A 21,382-nucleotide genomic window follows, 5' to 3' on the forward strand; every position below is an offset into this window, starting at 1 on the left:
GTTTCTTTGGGTGATGACGATGGCTGTTTATAATTCCCACACACTTCATGTCGACCTAGTCATGAAAGAGCAGATAGAGGCTCGGAGATTTTACAACAGAGCTGGAGAAGACACAAATGCAGCTAAACATAATGGGTTTGGAAAGAAGCTGCGTGGGAAGGGGCGCAACTCATGGCCACAGCTGCAACTTTCCCCAGAGGACTGGAGGAGCTCGTCTAATAAAGGGCTGTAATCAAGTCACTCATAATACCCGTCCACACCCACTGAGGCCAACTTGCCAAAATACCTCTTTCATGACACATGATTTAAGAAAAACAATGCATATATAAATGTACAAGAAACAACGGTAAATTAGCCAGCGTTTTGCTCAGTGATGCACCATGTGACATCAAAACATAGCGTGCAGTAGACAGCTAACGCCAGATGTCATGCCACAGGAGAGCTTGTGAAAAAATAACAAGGTTAATAAAGGTCATCAGATGCCTCCAGACAGGCTTTCGTGTAAAACGTTGCAGTAAATGCCTTTTGACGTGTGCAACAGTTTGATGGTGAAAACTCCATAAGCGTGACTGAGATCTAAAGCGGCTGTTGTGGCTGAGGAGCTGTTCCTTAGTGCTGGGCAACGAGTGAACAGCAAAGGTGCCACAGTCACATGGGAGCCCTTTGATGAGGAGACATCTGTTGGGCCGTGGCGTCCTTCCCTCAGAGACAGCGGAGAGTAGACCAAGGCCATGACTCAGGTCTGCACCAGCTGCTGGGACATGACTGGATGCATTTCACGTTTTTCCCTCTGACTCCTATCATGCTCAGTGGTGCTAATACACCGTTTCCATCAAATCCACAAATAACGCACAGATGAATGGTTTTCCGGTTATGATCTGGCCTTTTGAGCATACATGGGCAAGAGTCAACAGATGGATCAATAAAAGTGTTAATCTAGACATCATACAGATCTTCACATACAGGTCCTTCTCACAAAATTAGCATTTTGTGATAAAGTTCATTAATGTCTGTAATGTACTGATAAACATTAGACTTTCATACATATTAGATTCATTACACACAACTGAAGTAGTTCAAGCCTTTTCTTGTTTCTAATATTGATGATTTTGGCGTACAGCTCATGAAAACCCAAAACTCCTATCTCAAAAAATTAGCATATTTCATCTGACCAATAAAAGAAAAGTGTTTTTAATACATAAAAAGTCAGCCTTCAAATAATTATGTTCAGTTATGCACTCGATACTTGGTCAGGAATCCTTTTGCAGAAATGACTGCTTCAATGCGGCGTGGCATGGAGGCGATCAGCCTGTGGCACTGCTGAGGTGTTATGGAGGCCCAGGATGCTTCGATAGCGGCCTTAAGCTCATCCAGAGTGTTGGGTCTTGCATCTCACAACTTTCTCTTCACAATATCCCACAGGTTCTCTACGGGGTTCGGGTCAGGGGAGTTGGCAGGCCAATTGAGTACAGTAACACCATGGTCAGTAAACCATTTAGCAGTGGTGTTGGCGCTGTGAGCAGGTGCCAGGTCGTGCTGAAAAATGAAATCTTCATCTCCATAAAGCTTTTCAGCAGATGGAAGCATGAAGTGCTCCAACATCTCCTGATGGCTAGCTGCATTGACCCTGCCCTTGATAAAACACAGTGGACCAACACCAGCAGCTGGCATGGCGCCCCAGACCATCACTGACTGTGGGTACTTGACACTGGACTTCAGGCATGTTGGCATTTCCCTCTGCCCAGTCTTCCTCCAGACTCTGGCACCTTGATTTCCGAATGACGTGCAAAATTTGCTTTCATCTGAAAAAGTACTTTGGACCACTGAGCAACAGCCCAGTGCTGCTTCTCTGTAGCCCAGGTCAGGCGCTTCTGCCGCTGTTTCTGGTTCAAAAGTGGCTTGACCTGGGGAATGCAGCACCTGTAGCCCATTTCCTGCACACGCCTGTACACGGTGGCTCTGGATGTTTCTACTCCAGACTCAGTCCACTGCTTCCGCAGGTCCCCCAAGGTCTGGAATCGGTCCTTCTCCACAATCTTCCTCAGGGTCCGGTCACCTCTTCTGGTTGTGCAGCGTTTTCTGTCACACTTGTTCCTTCCCACAGACTTCCCACTGAGGTGCCTTGATGCAGCACTCTGGGAACAGCTGATTCGTTCAGAAATTTCTTTCTGTGTCTTACCCTCTTGCTTGAGGGTGTCAATGATGGTCTTCTGGATAGCAGTCAGGTCGGCAGTCTTACCCATGGTTGTGGTTTTGAGTAATGAACCAGGCTGGGAGTTTTTAAAGCCTCAGGAATCTTTTGCAGGTGTTTAGAGTTAATTAGTTGATTCAGATGATTAGGTTAATAGCTCGTTTAGAGAACCTTTTCATGATATGCTAATTTTTTCAGATAGGAATTTTGGGTTTTCATGAGCTGTACGCCAAAATCATCAATATTAGAAACAATAAAAGGCTTGAACTACTTCAGTTGTGTGTAATGAATCTAATATATATGAAAGTCTAATGTTTATCAGTACATTGACAATAATGAACTTTATCACAATATGCTGATTTTGTGAGAAGGACCTGTATTTGTTTAATTATCTACATGGAGGTTGGGTAACTGAATCTGAAAATTACACACCCACTGAATGTGTCTCACCTGTAAATTTCATACACTGAATGAAATGCTACTAGCATTGTAGATTCACGCTTTTACCAAATATCCCTCTGGCTGCTCTCCCACTGGCTTCCCAGGACCAAGATCTTGTAGCAGTGCAGAGTTTTGCTGTCTTGTGAAATCATCATTAAAAGCAGTATGCATGAACACATCTGCGAGTGCATGAAGGCTGGGGGTGGGGGGCATAATTCTCCTCGTCATACCAGACAGCATTTCTATATCAGACATGCTAAACCAGATCACTGCAGAACACTAAGCCTGACAGCATTGCTTTAAAATTGATGTCCCCTGCTGCTGCACCACAAATAAACCACCAACTTTCTGTAGCATAGGCTTAACTGGCAATTAGTTTGTAGGTTTGATTTAAAACTTAGCTTTCCATTGGAGTAGAAGATGGTTTTCATGTCAACATGTTGCTCTACAGTAGCATAGCAGGTTCTAATTTAGGGAAATGTAATGGCCATCTAATATAGTGATGGGGGGGGGGGGGGGTACAACTGAAGCCAAAGATTGAAGCCAAATGAAGAGAAAAGCCATTGAATGGCTGAACGCATCCCAAAGAATATTTTGAGACACCAGTGATTTCATTCCGGTTCTTCACCAAGAGAAAAGTTTAACTCGTTCCTTTATACTTCCACGTGAGGGGAGGCAGTTCATGATTGCTTGGTAGATTTTAGTAGAAATATGGAAAGCTGTCAAGAGTTTAGAAACACTACGCCATCTTGTTATTTCTAACATGACAAGTCAAGATTTACCATATGGTATCAGGCACCACAGCCTGATAGGAATGTGGGCCGAAGGCGACAATGGAATGGACAACAGTGGTCGGCACTCTTAGTGACAGGATGCCAAAAACCTGATTGGAGGAGCGCTACTGTGATTTTTTTCTAAGTCTGCACTGGAAAAAATTATCTCCCAAAAACCGTGACCAAACTCAATGGGTCAAACTGAACAAAGAGCAAAGATTTACCAGATTAAACCAGAACTTCCAAACAATGGGGGTGAATTTACTGGCAATCGTACGATAGAAATAAAGATAATAAACTGTGAATTGCTTTATATTGGTCAATAAGGAAGTGTCATTTTATGTTCCTACTTTTAAGAGCATGATGCATCAGCCAGATGTGCGTACCTGAAATAGCATACACCTTTTTAAACAATTAAACTGTAGAATAACAGCACAACTCATTAAAACTGTTATGGAAGGGAGAGGGAGAATAAATATCGTATTTCCTGTCAAGCAGCATCCTCCAGGCTACTGCACCGCATCCTGCAAACCCAAACAGCTTGTATTCATCTCCTTTTCAGCTCTAAACAAAATAAAAGACAAAGTAAAAGAAAACCTGCTAATCGCTTTGAATGACATTCAAGAGCAATGTCACAACAATGGATTAGACCCGTTCCTGCTACTCATGGGCAGACTTCTTAAAATAAATCTTTATGACACACTTTAGCAGTCAAACGAGGGTCTGCTGCCTGCCTCTCACTCATGCGCGCTGCACACCAGAGATGACATCATGCTGGGTCAGACTGGGTTTTAGGGTTTATCTACACCGACAGCCACCTACAAGCCTGCCTCTATTTGCTGATTTAAGCGAGCGAATGCATGCACGAGGTGGTTTTTTATTCAAATAAAATTCTCGTAAAATCAAAATAGAAAATGCTTAATGACGTTTTTACGTGTGGTAAACAAATGCAGCATCTTCCGACGTGTAACTGTAGAAATTGCGAGTATGTGCTCGCCGAGGGGGTGAAAGCAGAGTTGGAGTCATGTGCGGCGGACAGCCATTGTGACGACGCGTTGGTAGTAAAATCCCACTCACAACAATGAAAGACATAATGGAAGGTACCACGGCCGTTGTGGATGTCACACACACACACACACACACACACACACGCTGCATGACAAAGCTAAAAACCAACAACACAGACGACAAGTTCACGCAGCAGCATGCAGTCACCGCGTCGTGCCCGCAACCCCCCGCCGTACACTTCACAACAACCTGTCACCCGTAGGACCCGCGTACTCACCCCCTCTCTGGAGCAAACCAACGAGCGCAGCTGCTTCTCCGTCAGCTCACAACGTAAACATCCAATTTACGGAGCAGGTGCGGAGAATGAGCGGACCTGCACTTCGTTTGTGGCGGTTAACGAGCAAACCTACGCACTTAAAACGCACCGAGCGCTGCTCGGGGTCCGCACTCACCGCCTCCGTGGAGTCGAGTGGCGCCGAAACCAGAAGCCGAACAAAACCCACTCGATGTCGGTGGTCGTTCCCAACTCCATGTGCGACCTCTAAAGCCCCACTGTCGGGTTGAACCCACTTTTCGGAGCTCTGACGCGTAGCTACGGTAGTTTAGCCGCTGACACAGGAGGAAGTAGTGTCATTTTCAGTTCGCGAGCGCGAGGCTTTGGCACGAGCCGTTAACTGTCAAGGGAGGGAGGGAGGGAGGGAGGGGGGGGGGGGCAAACAGTGACAGCAGCAGCGTGACGACAGGAGAAAAAGCCGCTCACCTTCAGCTAAAGTCGTCCGGGTTGGCTTTAACGCATCCGTACTTCTGGAGTATTTAATCCCACTCTGGAGACGTCGGCGCGGCTTTGCGGAGCGCTGCCAGTCGGTCTCGACTTCCTGAATGACGGAGCAGCGGAACAAACCCCCCGCTGCTGGTTCTGACAGTTTCTCTGACAGGCGCCCGGAAACAAAGTTGTCTGCGAAGGGAGTTCCTCTGCCAGTGTTTGTTTTGTTACAAACAACTTTATATTAAATAAAATTATATGCGTGTTTGACTAAATAAAACGCGACGTAGACGTGTAGATGAGGCATGTCCCAACAGAGATGCTGCTTCAAACTAAAAGGCTGCAAACACAAACCAAAGCAGGGAGAATTCTACACCATATTTTCTTAGGAAGTCATTAAAAATGCATGAACTGAGTCATCCCGGTTCCGTTAGCTGCAAACCTGGTTTGTCCAGATTATAATCTGTCCAATGCTGCCATCTGATGGTGTACTGTAAAAGTTAATCTATTTAACAAATAAAATTATATTTACATGTGAAATGCTCAATAATTTGCTATGTAACTGCCTTTGGTCTGTATTTATTTATTTACTGGATTTTTTTTTATCAAAAGGTGCTATTACAACAGTAATTTTTATTTTCAACATTTTTTCATCATAAGTTATTACATTTTCTCCCATTTTTTTAATCTTAATGTTTTTTTTTTCAGTTTTTTAAGCACTTTGTGATTCTTATCTTGAGAGGATGCTATACAAAAAATCCTTTCCAAGACGTAATGTTGCTGAAAAAGTGAGATTATCTTGACCTAAAACAAAACAAAATGCAACCAATTTGAAAAGCTAAATATATGGGAACCATTAACTAAAATTAAAAAATATTGCCTCTCAAGCGTATTAAAAATAATTTTCCTTAGTATGCCATATTATTACTCTTTCGGGCATCAATGGAAAGGATTTTTTTTAAATAAAAGAGCTACACAAATTTAAGGTGACTGAAAACTTTTGCTAGGGATTCTGTTTAGAAATGCATGCACTAGTACAAAACAAATAGATGTTTGATTTGGAAATGTATTCTTTATTTACATGTTTACTGCATGATATTGACAGATGCATATAAACAAGAACAGTGATTGCTTCAACATCTTATTTTGAAAAGACACCACAGCTTAGTTAATCAATCTACAAAAATAACTAAGGTATACAACAAATACAGTTTTCGCTGTAAAATAATTATTAGACATTTCAGATGTCTAATATGCCAGTTTTAATAAACCGGTGGTCAAACACATATACTCGTTGCATTTTGTATATTGTATTAAAGATGAACATAATCGAAGGTGTGCTAGGTCATACGGCAAGTCGTCTTCTCCCTGTATTTCTGTGGAAAAGCGTTGTATCAATAAAAAATATTAATCAGTGGTTGCAGATGACTTTCAATGCACATTTAATATATTATTGGCAAATATATGGTGCACAAGCCACTAATAAGCACATTATAATTTTTATGTGACAAATACATAAATAAAAACAGGAAGCAGAACAAAAACAAAAAGAAAGAAAATGATTCGTGACTAGGCTAACATTACATAATTTACAACAAGCACCCAGCCCAAGATTTAATTTATTCATTTATCGGCTATTTATCATGGAAACACTCTCAAAAGATTTAGCAACAGAGGCAATGATGTTAGGCATTTGACAGATGATACTTTTAATTTTTCGCAACAGACTCACTGATTTTTTTAAATAAACGTTTCTTTTATAAACCTTACTAGAAATAAAAAAAACAAAAAAACAAAAAAACAAATCTATCCCGGTTTGCGAAGTTAACGGTTTGCCTGATTTCACGAATGCCAAATGCTTAAGTTGTTTCAATGCAGAAAATGTTTCTGTCACTTGAATATCGTTAAAGAATCCTCATTTAGTCTACTCAAAATGTAATTAAAAAAAAAAAGATATTCTTCTTTGGTTTGAAACGGTTTGAAATGGAGATTTTGACCAGGCATATACTTGGACACCTTGAAGACTGGGGGTCCTACCAGTTGTAGGCGCAGTTTCAAGCAAGCAGCAAAACACAAATCGATAGTTTATTTTGTTTGTTTACATTGCCCGTACGAGCAAATGGCTTCCACATTAATTTCTCCTATAGTGGATTATTACAATGATGAAGAAGAGCTCGACAGTGTAGATGAAGATGATGATCGGAGTTTCCGGGGAAGGGATTCGGAAGAAGGTAAAGAAATAATACACGACAACCTCACTTGCCGTCGGGCTCTGTCTACTTGCTGGAGCAGAAACGGAAATTCGCGGTTGTTGCTTCAGTGTATCTATTTAGGGCAACTATTATACAAATCTACCATGCTTGAAGAAACAAATTATTAAGAGAATGTTTTAACAGTTTTGTTTGAAACCCTAGGCGGGGAGATGTGAAATCTTTGAGTCCGTTTCTGCCTTACTCGCACAATAGTTAGCTATCCACGCTAATCACTGCGAAAAGCAGCGAAAAATGAGTTTCTGGTGGCGTTTATCAGTAACACTCCAAGTAAACGCTTATTTTATTGTCAGCGTGTTTGATTATTTCTTTTACAAACTGTATATGAAATTATATTCTGTATGCACGAGCTTCTGGAAGTTTAGCAACAACGTTTTGCTCATTTTTTGTTGCAAAACTACCACAGTTTTAATAGTCTTTTACCACCGGATCAGATTGAGCAATACACAGAGCACGTTAGCTATTATTTTGACGTTGACGTCATTATTTACAAGCTATAATAATATTATTGCACGTATCTTGACGCAGCCTGCGCTTTTTATGTCCCCCGGGTCTTTTCCCCAGACGGTGAACACATCGTTAATTAGCCAGTCGGCTACGTGACGTTAGCTTTGAGCGTTGACAGGTTGACCACTGCTCTGCCCTTTTCACTCCAGTCAGACCGGACGGTTAGCAGTGAAACAGACACCAAGAAGGAAACAAGGTCATGACAACACTACAAGGTTTGCTTTTGTCGCGACGCCGACTTTCAGACGGACATTGTTGATTATTCCCTGTTTTTCTCCGCATCGGATCTTTTTATCTTTAAACGTCAGAGCTAACCGGCTAGCACACGAATGCTAACTGAAAATGAAAGCTGCTGTGTCAGCTTAACTGGGCCTTTGTCACCTTTTTGTCCCAAGGTTTGAAGGTTAAAATCAGGCTGATCTGAGTTATCCAGCGCTTACAAACTTCACTCCTGAGTTTCCTTTAGCCGTCGCTGGTAAAAGGTGAAACTCGTCGGCGTCGCTGTCAGAGCTGTCAGAGGTCTGACAGATACACTGACCGAATCCGCCGGTCACTTCGCTGATTAATCGCACCGTGCGGCAAAAGCTCCACATCCAAACCAGCTGCCACCTCATCGATCGTCGTGTTTATGTGTTTTCATTCGAACTTACATTGCTGGAAAAGTCGGCTCGGTTCGAGCCGAACTTTTTCTCCGGTCACTCGGCTAATGCGGGTTTCCCGTGTTCTCCTAATCAAACAAACCAGAGTGCATCCCGAGAAGGGTGTTCACCATTATCTCACCACTGCCACGCACGTCCCTCCGTGCAGGAGACCTGTCCTGCGTGTACAACGCTGTAAACATCACATGCTTCTGCTCTCAGACGCAGTAACGCACCTGGTGAGTGTTTTCAGGCTCACTGGAGAGTTTTAAAATGAAGTCTGCTTTTTCTCAGATACTGAAGATGCCAGTGAGACAGATCTTGCCAAGCATGATGAGGATGACTATGTGGAAATCAAGGAACAGTAAGATGTTTTAAATATAATCGTTATTTTTTCTAAAGTCTTGGTTTTTGCTTGTATTCATGACTTTTGTTGTGACCTTTCTTTTCCAGAATGTACCAGGATAAACTGGCCTCTCTGAAAAGACAACTACAGCAATTACAAGAAGGTATAAATAACAAAAGTTAGTTTAAAACGCATTTCTTTGTTTGCAGATACTGTTTAAAAGTGCTTACCCTTTGCCATTAGCTGTATAATACACCAGTGTGCTTCCACATGAGTGCTTTTCTTGTGTGTTTAATGTGTTAGAAGTTAATCTTGGATACAGAACATTTTTTATTCCTTCTGCAGGCACATTGCAGGAGTACCAGAAACGGATGAAGAAGCTGGACCAGCAGTACAAAGAGAGACTCCGAAATGCAGGTAAGACCACACCGGCTGTTCTCACTTAACTGATTACATGTTTGTGTCAACAAGCTCATTAGAGTTTCCTTTATGCTGTTTTATTACAACCAGACTGAATATGTACTGCACCGCCATCTGGTGATAAAAGCTTGCAGGCTGTGTTTATCTATTTGTTTGAAAATGTTCTTCCCCCCCCCCCCCCCCCAAATCTGAGGCTATGAGCATTTAGCAAACTTACTAAAGTCTTGTCTAACATTGTTTTTAGTTTTGTTGAAGAGTTTTTAAATGACAAAATTGTTTTAATTTTCACTTTACAGATTTATTCCTTCAGCTCGAGGTAAGCACGCCCAGCAAGGCGTTTTTGCCAAGCGCTGTTTCTATTCTACTTATTTAGAATTGCAGCGTACTCCTGGCGTTTTTCTCCCGCGTTTGGTTTCGTCCAGACGGAACAGGTGGAGCGGAACTACATCAAGGAGAAGAAGGCAGCAGTGAAGGAGTTTGACGATAAAAAGGTCGAGCTGAAGGAAAATCTAATCGCAGAGCTGGAGGAAAAGAAAAAGATGATAGAGAATGAGAAGTTAACAATGGAGCTGACGGGCGGTAAGGAAACCTGAGAGTGATTATTTGCCCTGAGAGGAAAAAACTGGCAAAAGAGAGTGGATATGAGTTCCTGAACATTTAACGTCGGGCTGGGCGATATGGACCAAAACTTTTATCTCTACCTTTGAGCAGAATTACAACATACAGCATGTGTGGATGTTTGTCTTCCTGTAAAGTATTTGTAAGCTAACTTGCTGTATGAAGAAATTATATAAATAATTTCATCAGCAGATTAAATGCATCTTAAAATGAATGTACTCTGCTGCTGTCAGACATTAACCTTAGTGCCATTCTCATCAGTCTGGGCTCTGGAAACACTGGTATGGCTGTCTGTTGAAGATCAAGTCACCCCCTACCAGAGTCTTAACTCCACTCCCACTTCCTGTTTGAAAAATGCAACAAATGCTGTTGCCTAGCAGACCGAAAGTGTGGAGCCGCTTACAAACACACACACAGGCTCACAACATTGTGACATCATATGGTACCAGCCGACGTTCTAGGGTACCTCTTAGCCAATAGTGATGGCAGATTTAAATTCAAATGCGGTGCAGAGTTTTTACCTGACAACGGCACAACACTGACAGTTTTAGGCAGAATATTTAAATTTGAACTAAAATGCACTAAAGTGCAAAACTATTGACGACACGTGTCTGCAGCACGATTAGACACACATTTATATAGTTTATCAGGAATAATAAGTTGATTTGGGGGTGACTTGCTCTTTAAAGCTGTGAATCTACACAACAAGCTAGGTTTGAAACACTCACCCCTCCCCTCTGGTATCTTCCCTGAGACGCTTCTGCCGCAACCAAAAACCTGCATTTTGAGAAGATACAAGATGGCACTAAACACCATTCACCAAAACCGTGATGGGAGCGTCTCTAATGTTAAAGTAGCGGTGTGTAGCTTCCTGCAGCTAGGCGGCAGTACGTGTGTTTCAGGGCAGGTTGACGCCATTGACCTTTGCTAGTTTAGAAAGGCATTATGGTAAATGTTGTTACCTGTGGAGCAGGAAGCATGTGACCTTGGCGTGACTCCTCATGGTCCTTCAGTTAATGCCATCGAGAGAATGCAGTGCCGTTTACAGTTTAGAGGTGCCGTAGTTTCTGGTTCTGCTCGGGGTCCTGCGCCTGCCGATGACGCCACCATACTACGGCAATACCCCTCGGCGAAAATATATTGCGTCTCTTTTTTGATTCTGTTCTATGTTTACGTTTGTTTATTTATTTATTTGTCAGACGCTTTTATCCAAATTTATTATTATTTTTAACTATAGGGCATGTTGTGATCTGTGGGGAAACCGGAGTACCCGGAGGAAACCCACCCATGCATGGGGAGAACACGCAACTCCACGCAAAAAGGCCACAGCCGAGTTTCGAACCTACAACCTTCTTGCTGCGAGGCAACAGTGCTAACCACTGCGCCACCATGCAGCCCCAGTAAATGTGTTCTTTCACACTGGCTTTGGACAGAGATTAGCCGTTTTGTTTTTAAGTTTGGGTTTCTTACTGCCTAAATCTCTGAGCATCACTTCTGTGAGCCGTACGTCCAGCCAATCATCTGTTGTGACATCATCGCCAGGCGCAGGACCACGAGCCGGCCAAAGATGGTGTTTAATATGGCCCCCAAGATGTTAGACCTGCGCCCTGTGTACTTCAGACCCGATTTTCATGGTTGTACGGTACGAAGCCGCCAATATTTCAACAACTGGGCATCATTTTATTCGTCTTCAACAACATTTCGATGGATTTTTCCAGAGATTAACGGTAAAAACTACAGATTGTCTCTTTAACAGAAATGTATTTATTTATTTTTTCACTGACAGACTCAATGGAAGTGAAACCAATCATGACTCGAAAGCTGAGGAGACGGCCCAACGATCCAGTTCCAATTCCAGACAAGCGGAGGAAACCGGCACCAGATATCCTTCAGACAAGCTCGGGCGTCAGTCTCGACTTAATCCTGCTCGGGATCTGTACCGATGGAGCCAAATCTGTTTACTTCTTAACTCCTCAAACCTCAGCTAAATTATTTGTTGACAGATGAGCAGATAATGGAAGATTTAAGAACACTTAATAAGGTTTGTGGGAAGTTCCCGCAGCTCTGCTGATTCTCGTGTGTTTGTCTTCTAAACATTTTTATGCTTTTCTTACAGCTCAAGTCTCCGAAACGACCAGGTATGTTAAAGACCCGCAACAGAACCAGTTCACACATAAACGGATTTTGTGATATGTTCTGACTGTAATGAAAGCATCGCCTTTTCTCACCTGAAAGAACATTTTAAGTACTTTTACTCATCACTGGTCCTTTTCATCTGGTTGCCTGGCGACCATTGCAAAAGTCTGCGTTTTCTGACCTAGAAATGATGCATGAAGCAATTATCCATAACAATACCATGTGTGTGTTTTGTGCAGATCCAGTAATGTGTGAAGCATCGTCTTGATGGGTTTTTTTCCTCAGGTGCCTTGTCGCTAACCGGTTGTGTGTGTGTGTTTAGTGTCTCCCTCGTCTCCAGAACACATCCCGTCTGCGCCCTTGGAGACTCCCTCTCAGCGTTACGAAGCCCGCATCGAAGACGGGAAGCTTTACTACGATAAAAGATGGTAAAAGAGCAAGTGTTCAAATCTAAACGGGCCTTTGTGCCGCATGGTGTAGTGTTTCCTGGGGTGCCTACAGCTTTGGCCACCACTAGATGGCCACGTTGCCACGGGGTTGATGACTCATCACACGCAGGCCTGTTATATTTGAATAACTTGGAGTTTAGTTCTGGGCGACAGGAATAAGGACATCAGTACGAGCTGGGGGCTGACTCCAACTGTTAAATCCGTGTTCAGGAGCACGTCTGCATAGGGAAGCAGCTCCTCGTGCTGCTTTGGTACCCGAGTAAAGATAATAAGAGACCTTGACCAGACGCGGCTTCGACAGACACGTCGGCTCTTCTAAAGGAGACGCCGCAATAAACTTCTCTTATGAGCTGCTGATGTAGACGGAAAGCTGAGAGGTCGAGAGGCACTGGCGCTCGTCTTTGAAGGCGAAGTCTCATTTACGAGAACACCGGAACACCTCCAAGAGCCGGAGGCAGAAACACGTGTCGTTCTTCCTCTGTGGGCTTAATGATCAAACACTTCAGCGAGTCTCGTCTCGCTCGTTTCTGTCCTTTTGATGTGTGGAGTCTTAAAATATGCAACGGGTTTTTGTTTTCACTTTTCAGTCCAGTTATCGACTCGGTTCGTCTCAGGAGAAGCTCCGTCTGAAGTGATATGGTTTTAAAAGGCGAGCCCTTGTTTCCCTCCACAGGTGATTAACTGTGACTTTACTGGTGACAGGTACCACAAGAGTCAAGCCATCTACTTGGAATCAAAAGACAGCACGAAGATCAGCTGTGTCATCAGCTCCGTAGGAACCAACGAGGTGAGTCTTGGTCCTCATGAAACTAAACGTCCTAAAAGACGTAGGAAGAGGTTTTTGGTTATTGTGTCGTTAATCTGAAGCCAAGAGCTTCCGAATCTTCTGTGGAATATTTATCGTTCAACTCGGATACAAATCTCCGATTATCACGAAGCTAATTAATAAAATACATATTTGATCTACTGAAAATTAAAGGAATTTTCTTGAATAAATAATAATGTAACTTTTCATTTATTCTTGCTCTTTTAGGGAACTGTTATGCATTTTTAGGTGTGGATTATGTTAATATTAGTCGTCGTGTAATCGATGTTGAGACTCGTTTACGGTGTTGAAATTTCTCGTGCGTTTAAAACGCCATCTCCCGTTGTCATAGAAACATGCTTTTTCTTTTACAAACGCCACATTTCACAGATGCTCCTGCTAGTATTCATCTAAGGAGGTGTTTCAGCCATTTTAAAGAGCAAGTCACCCCCTACCAGAGTCTTACTCCACACCCACTTCCTGTTTGAAAAATGCAACACATGCTGTTGCCTAGCAGACCGAGAGGGCGGAGCCACTAACAAATACACCCACACACAGGCTCACAATGACATTGTGACATCATATGGTACCAGCTAACATTCTAGGGTACCTCTTAGCCAATAGTGATGGCAGATTTAAATTCAAATGCAGTGCAGAGTTTTTACCTGACAACGGCACAACACTGACAGTTTCAGAGAGAATATTTAAATTTTAACTAAAATGCACTAAAGTGCAAAACTATTGACGACACGTGTCTGCAGCACGATTAGACATGCATTTATATAGTTTATCGGGATAATAAGTTGATTTGGGGGTGACTTGCTCTTCAAGCGTTTTCTGTGTAAAGGTAATAAATGACTACCACCTAACCTGAATGGCGTTTGTGTGGAGAGATGGGACTGATATGCTAACGGATGTCTGATGACCTTCATTGGTGTTTTCTATGATGGTTCCATCCCCCAAGATTTCACAGCAGTTCCTGCAATGGTAAACCTTCTCAGCTGCTTGGGATTTAACTTAAACAACAAATATGAACGTTTAAATTCATCCTGAGGTAGGTTTCAAACAGAACAACGGCTTAAGCGACGGTGGCACAGGAGTTAAGTGCTCGCCCCGTAATCGGAAGGTTGCAGGTTCGAGTCCCGCTCAGTCTGTCACTGTCGTTGTGTCCTTGGGCAAGACACTTAACCCACGCTGCCTGCTGGTGGTGGTCGGAGGGACCGGTGGCGCCAGTGCTCGGCAGCCTCGCCTCTGTCAGTGCGCCCCAGGGCAGCTGTGGCTACATTGTAGCTCATCCCCACCAGTGTGTGAATGTGTGTGTGAATGGGTGAATGACTGATTGTGTTGTAAAGCACCTTGGGGGGTTCCAGGACTCTAGAAGGCGCTATATCAAATACAGGCCATTTACCATTTAAGCCTGGTTCATGCTTCTGCGTCAGCTCCAACAGGGAGAGACACGCACGGATTGACGGAGACATTTTGTCCTCATACTTCTCCGTCTCCTGGAGAGTGTTGCAAAGCAATTCCCCGCCAGGACAGCAGAGGGCGTAGCGCTGTTCTGTGGTATCCTGTCATGTATCGGTCCAAGATCGTGTGTTTATATTGTTTTTTTTGTATATAAGAGACTTTTTAACACGGACAAATTTGTTTCTCATCCTCCTCCACCTCTTCATGCGCTCCCACCTCTAAACCCACGTTTCCTGTCATTTCCGTCCACAAATAAAATGCTTGCTGCGCATCTTTTCACTCCTCCAGTCACGGGGAATTAAACGTTCATGTTTTTAGAGTTTTTTCACGAGGTTTTCTTCAAGCTTCTCCGTGTCTGCCGCTAGTTATCCTCGGCGCTCTTTATGTTTTTGAGGGCGCAATGGCGGTGCTGTAGACGACAGCGGCGCCCTGACCAATCACAAGCTTGCGTTCTCCGTCTCTTTTTATTATTATTTTTTGAATACGCTTTGTTGACAAAGCACATAATACAAGTACAAATAAATAACAAGCACAATGTCAGGGAAAACAAAACAGTCTAACAGAATCACATGATATTGAACAGGGAACATAGGTTTATGGTTTTTATATATTGTCTGGTTTCATTTAAAAAGCACTGAAAGGAAGGTTTTGCATTAGAAAATTTTGACTTATGTATATGAAATTTAGCTAATAATATCAATAAATTAATCAAATAAAATTTGTTTGCCCTGTGCTTGGGGTACTGAAAGAAACCAAACAATAGTTCCTCAGAACAAAGAGAGAACTCAGAAAAGATTAAGGAAACAACAAAAACCCAAAATTCTTGCCAGAAAGGGTTTGTGTACGAGCATGACCAAAATAAATGAGAAATATCTTCCGTCACACAGTTACAAAATGTACAGTTAACATCAGGTTCCTTCTCCTAACGTGTAAGAAAAGATCTGGTTGGGTAAAAACAATGAATAACTCTAAAAGAGATTTCCTTTACTTTGTTATCTAATAGAAATTTTGACGGTAAGGTCCAAATCTCCTCCCATTCCAGGTTCTGGTATAAGTTGTTCCAGTAGGCGACAGCTGTTGGGATTGCGTTCTCCGTCTCGACAGACGGATGTTTAGAAAAGAGAGCTCGACTCCGTCTCTCCAGCAGGCCCGCAAGGACGTTGCGTGTCTCCGCGCTGACGCATGACTCAGGCTCTCAAGTTCCTCTACATAAGTTTTCTTTGTTGATTGAAGGAAAACGCCAACATTACCTTCTCACAGTTTACGGCTGGCAGAGGTTCAGACGCTCTAGTAGGCTAACGAAGCGCTAGCGTGTCTCCACAGGAGAGTTGGAATGTTTTAAACCGGACGGTGAGAACAGTGTGACATCCGCTTGTGATGTGTGCATCCTGAGCGTTCAGCGTGCTGGAAAACACCGAGCTGCATGATGAGCAGACTTAAAAACAAACTTTCTCCCTCAGCATGTTTCCCTGCAGGCGTCGCCATGGCGAATCATCGGTCTGCATCAGGTCCCTGTTCACAGCAGCATCTCCAACAGAAACACGGAGTCAGCCAACAGTGAAAGATGCGTTTAGAAACACAGAGAAATCACAGCAGAACCTCGTGGTTTCTCATTCTGCAGCTTCTGAGCTGGCAGCGCGGCGCCGGTAGCTACAGGTGTTGTGCAGGTAAAAGTTAGCCTGCTGGCCGTAGCGCCGCTTGCCTCCCCCGTCACGGGAACGTGCATCACTCAGTAGAGCCGCACAGTGAGGACGTAAACCATTTGAAATATGAGCAGATCTGCTACTTTTAAATATATTCATATTAACACGTTTTTTTATCACTGTACCCCTAAAGTGATGCTTTTTGACAGATAAACTAAGGAATCGTCATAAATATCTAAATTATTTAAGATAGTTGAAGGAAAACTCGGATGTGTTTTCTCTTTTTCTTTTGTGATCGCTCGGGTTGGATTGGGACTCGATATCTGCAGATAATCAGAAGCACATGAGAGCAAAAGTGTGATCGGAACATCCCTACAGGCATTAACCGGAGTGTCCGGAGAAAACACACATGCATTAGGACGGGTGGGCAATCCTGGTCCTCGAAGGCCACTATCTAGCAGGTTTTAGTTGTTTACCTGCTCCAACACACCCGATTCCTGGATGAATCACCTGTTCAGCGGCTCATCAGGCTCTGCAGCAGCCCGTTAATCACCAGCAGATTTAAACCAGGTGCGTTTAAGCAGAGAAACACCTGCTGGACAGCAGCCTGAGGACCAGGAATGCTGCGTCATGAGAGCGTTCAGAAAGACCAGAGCCTGGGTTTGAACCCGTGACCTTGCGGCAAGACAGCAGTTCTACCATCGTGCAACACTGCCGTCAGTGTGAAGGTTTCTAAATGGAAGTTGCTGTGAAACTTCTGAGACTGGTTCTGATTACAGTCAGCAGAAATTCACTTTTTTCCTGGACTGGCCTCTAAAGCGTTCGTCCTGAAGGACGTAAGCTGTTTCTCTGAACTGAGGCCCTTCAGGAGGCTTTCGGTAAAGGGTCATTCATTCATCTTTTATGCACATCAAAATGGCTGAAAGTCCCTGAGGGATTTACTTTCATGTGAAAAAGCTAAATGATCTTGATGTTTCTTCTGCTCTGCACTGGAGGCTTCAGTCTCTTTCTTTCTGCTGAGGCTGAATTATGTCATTTAATGTGGGTTTACATGGATACGCAGTGTCGCCGCCTAAATACAAGTGCTGGCCAGTAAATTAGAATATCATCAAAAGGTTGAAAATATTTCAGTAATTCCATTCAAAACGTGAAACTTGTACATTATATTCATGCAATGCACACAGACCAATGTATTTCCAATGTTCATTACATTTAAATTTGATATTCATAAGTGACAACTAATGAAAACTCCAAATTTGGTATCTCAAAAAATTAGAATATTCTGAAAAGGCTGAATATAGAAGACACCTGCTGCCACTCTAATCAGCTGATTTACTCAAAACACCTGCAAAGGCCTTTAAAAGGTCCCTCAGTCTTGTTTTGAAGGCACCACAATCATGGGGAAGACTTCTGACTTAACAGCTGTCCAAAAGACAATCATTGACACCTTGCACAAGGAGGGCAAGACACAAAAGGTGATTGCTAAAGAAGCTGGCTGTTCGCAGAGCTCTGTGTCCAAGCACATTAACAGACAGGCGAAGGGACGGAAAAAATGTGGTAGAAAAAAGTGTACAAGCTCTAGGGATAACCGCACCCTGCAGAGAATTGTGACGACAAACCCATTCAAAAATGTGGGGGAGATCCACAAAGAGTGGACTGCAGCTGGAGTCAGCGCTTCAAGAACCACCACGAGGAGACTCATGAAAGACATGGGATTCAGGTGTCGCATTCCGTGTGTCAAGCCACTCTTGAACATGAAACAGCGCAAGAAGCGTCTCGCCTGGGCCAAGGACAAAAAGGACTGGACTGATGCTGAGTGGTCCAAAGTTATGTTTTCTGATGAAAGCAAGTTCTGCATTTCCTTTGGAAATCAAGGACCCAGAGTCTGGAGGAAGAGCGGAGAAGCACAGAATCCACGTTGCATGAGGTCCAGTGTAAAGTTTCCACCGTCAGTGATGGTGTGGGGTGCCATGTCATCTGCCGGTGTTGGCCCACTCTGTTTCCTGAGGTCCAGGGTCAATGCAGCCGTCTACCAGGAAGTTTTAGAGCACTTCATGCTTCCTGCTGCTGACCAACTTTATGGGGATGCAGACTTCACCTTTCAACAGGACTTGGCACCTGCACACAGTGCCAAAACCACCAGCACCTGGTTCAAGGACCATGGTATCCCTGTCCTTGATTGGCCAGCAAACTCGCCTGACCTTAACCCCATAGAAAATCTATGGGGTATTGTGAAGCGGAGGATGCAATACGCTAGACCCAACAATGCAGAGGAGCTGAAGACGACTATCAGAGCAACCTGGGCTCTCATAACACCTGAGCAGTGCCACAGACTGATCGAGTCCATGCCACGCCGCATTACTGCAGTTATTGAGGCAAAAGGAGCCCCGACTAAGTATTGAGTGCTATACATGCACATTCTTTTCATGTTCATTCTTTTCAGTTGGCCAACATTAGAGAAACAAACATTTTTTCATTGGCCTTTAGAATATTCTAATTTTCTGAGATACCAGATTTGATGTTTTCATTGGTTGTCACCTATAAATATCAAAATTAAACGTAATAAACATCGGAAATACATTGGTCTGTGTGCATTGCATGAATATAATGTACAAGTTTCACGTTTTGAATGGAATTACTGAAATATTTTCAACCTTTTGATGATATTCTAATTTACTGGCCAGCACTTGTACAAAGTCATCCACGTCTGCAATGCAACAGATCTGTTGTGCTGAGTCGCCGCTCGGCTGAAGGCTGAAACAGAGAAAGCATCCCAGAGATTTAGTTGTGATCATCTCGTGTTTTTATTATGGGTTCAGTGCTGTCAGGGACACAGGAGACCGGATCTGTCACGTGTACGGTGGAGCGCTCTACTCCCACATGACGGCGTCTCTTCTGTGTTTGTATCCAGATCTGGGTGAGGAAAACAAGCGACAGTACGAAGATGAGGATCTACCTGGGACAGCTGCAGAGAGGAACATTTGTCATCCGTCGACGGTCGGCGGCGTGAAACGTTCTCCCAAACTGCCTTTTCACGCATTTGCTTGTTTATTCATCCCAGTTTTCCCTTGTTGGTCCTTTTTTATCGAGTTCGACGTGTGATCTTTTATTTGTAATAAAACAAACTGTTCATGAGGATTTTCTTCTCCCGCAGCAACCAAATACAGCAGAAGTGGTCTTTGACACGGCTGGCATGTTTTCAGTATTATTTGCTGTTACTGCTGCCGTCACAACTAAAAAAAAAAATAGAAACCAACTTTTAATTTAAGCTCGTTTTTCAAATTTCAGCTGCAGCATTCCTCAAAGTGTACAAAAACAACCGACGGACGTTAAACTCCTAAATCCTACAAAGAGGTTTTCTATGATATTCTTTTTACTCTGTCGACGGCTGCTCGTCCTGCAGATGATTATTGTAAAATATGTTTAAATGCTGTGTGCATTAAAACTGGCCCTGCTGAAACATCCTCACCTCCATCCCTCTGTAACATCTCTGTTTGACCGTACAGTTTTATTGAAGTTTTCGTTGTAATTAGTTGCTGCAGAAGCCAGATAAACCGGGTTATAGATGCATGTACTGTCTTCACATGAAATATAAAGTAATGATTGTAAAATGTATTCTACTGAACATAATAGATCATCATTCACAGCATAAACAGCTACATCAAGGTAAGCTGGAGCAGAATTCTAGCTTTCAATAAACCATTTAAAAATGGATATTACAACTGGAGTTTAGGGCTTCTTGTACGACTTAAAGTTATTAAATATGCTTATATTAGAGCAGCGTGTTGCATTCAGGGTCCGCGGGTCCTTAAAAAGTCTTAAAAGTCTTACATTTGCTTTTCCAAATTTAAGGCCTTAAAAATTCTTACAAATGACAAATAATCCTTAAATACAGTGTCCAAAGGTCTTAAATTACCAAAGTCTCAGTAAACAAGATTATTTTATTTCTATTAAAATTTCGTGAATTTCTAGTTAGTGTTCAGCGTTTTTTTGTGTACGACGTTGGCGTAAGCGGAACCGTACACATGCAGTTGGTTGTGAAAGGGGGCTATTTTTAGATGAGCACATTAGCTGGTTAAGCTAGTGGGAGCTTGCGCCATGGGGAAGTGCAAGTTTAATGGTAACCAGATGGCTAATCCCACGTTGGTGACGTGGTTAGCACCGGTTCCAGGCAATAGCTGGAAATTAAAGCTTAAATTTAATTTTTAAAAAATTGCTTAAATTTGGTCAAAGTGGCCTTAAAAAAGGTCTTTAAAAGTCTTAAAATTTGCTCCCTTAAACCTGCAGATACCCTGTGCATTACTGCATCAGATTTATTTCTATAATATAGTGTATGTGGTCTAAGTGTGTTAGGACTGTCGTGGTCCTGTAATGTAGAACAGTCACGGGTGTCTGTCTTCCTACTAATGCTCAGAAAAAATAAAGAGGCTACTTTGTGAAGGAGTTAGGACATGATATATGATATAATATATAATATTATTCAATAATTCCCATAATCGCCAGGGGAAATGTTATTATATTACATTTTTGTGATTTGTCCCACCGTTCAAACTGACTTACGGCGCTGGGATGTTTGGAACCATTAGTGAGAGCTCCATGAACCACGTGACCACGAGTTGGCGAGTTCAAAGTGTGTCGTAACTCTCTCTGGCGCCAGCTGGACCGGACCATTCCACAGTTTCACAGTCTGGCCACTGAGATGTTTGTGTTGCCCGTTTTTCTTACAGTATTTACACAAAACCAGTTTTACGCTCGAAAGACTAACAAATGATTTAAAATAAATCACAAAACACAGCTCATTGTTTAATATATATATGAACTCTCTTAATATCAAATGGTCTCCCCCCAGAGCCGCGGCCGCCAAAGTCCTTCTTCAGGTGCACTGAACATTGATCTAATGCTTGCTA

General features: G+C 42.9%; 2 protein-coding genes across 8 annotated transcripts in view; one reads left to right on the forward strand and one right to left on the reverse strand.

Moving 5' to 3' along the window:
* taok3a (TAO kinase 3a) overlaps positions 1 to 21,382 on the reverse strand; it is a 113,626-nt gene that overhangs the window by 61,138 nt on the left and 31,106 nt on the right. For 2 of the 6 annotated variants that reach the window (XM_070555553.1, XM_070555554.1), the window contains exon 1: positions 4,866 to 5,083. The exons of 1 other annotated variant lie outside the window; for it this stretch is intronic. The gene's annotated coding sequence lies outside the window, so the exon portion shown is untranslated. Of the gene's footprint in view, positions 1 to 4,690; positions 5,084 to 5,173; positions 5,322 to 21,382 lie in introns of those variants that run through there. 3 more of the 6 variants (XM_070555556.1, XM_070555555.1, XM_015960526.3) reach the window with 3 other exon arrangements.
* Positions 7,086 to 19,939, forward strand: suds3 (SDS3 homolog, SIN3A corepressor complex component). Of its 2 annotated transcripts, none has more exons than XM_015960524.3 (12): positions 7,086 to 7,407; positions 8,886 to 8,955; positions 9,045 to 9,100; positions 9,283 to 9,354; positions 9,654 to 9,673; positions 9,780 to 9,936; positions 11,762 to 11,857; positions 11,955 to 12,016; positions 12,092 to 12,113; positions 12,434 to 12,539; positions 13,263 to 13,347; positions 19,387 to 19,939. In XM_015960524.3, the coding sequence occupies exons 1-12, from the start codon at positions 7,296 to 7,298 to the stop codon at positions 19,483 to 19,485; spliced, it is 957 nt and encodes a 318-aa protein (XP_015816010.3). In that variant the 5' UTR covers positions 7,086 to 7,295; the 3' UTR covers positions 19,486 to 19,939. The 2 variants fall into 2 exon arrangements, with proteins under 2 accessions (XP_015816010.3, XP_015816011.3); XM_015960525.3 differs by lacking the exon at positions 7,086 to 7,407 and adding an exon at positions 7,440 to 8,168.

Source organism: Nothobranchius furzeri, chromosome 10 (genome assembly GCF_043380555.1).
Source record: "Nothobranchius furzeri strain GRZ-AD chromosome 10, NfurGRZ-RIMD1, whole genome shotgun sequence".
In the NCBI taxonomy this organism is placed as follows: domain Eukaryota; kingdom Metazoa; phylum Chordata; class Actinopteri; order Cyprinodontiformes; family Nothobranchiidae; genus Nothobranchius; species Nothobranchius furzeri.

Bases quoted from the DNA above. Each gene is read 5' to 3' on its own strand.
- suds3 (XM_015960524.3), top strand. From the start codon at position 7,296: ATGGCTTCCACATTAATTTCTCCTATAGTGGATTATTACAATGATGAA. The intron at 9,355-9,653 runs GTAAGACCACAC...TTCACTTTACAG, and splicing joins AGAGAGACTCCGAAATGCAG to ATTTATTCCTTCAGCTCGAG. The intron at 12,114-12,433 runs GTATGTTAAAGA...GTGTGTGTTTAG, and splicing joins CAAGTCTCCGAAACGACCAG to TGTCTCCCTCGTCTCCAGAA.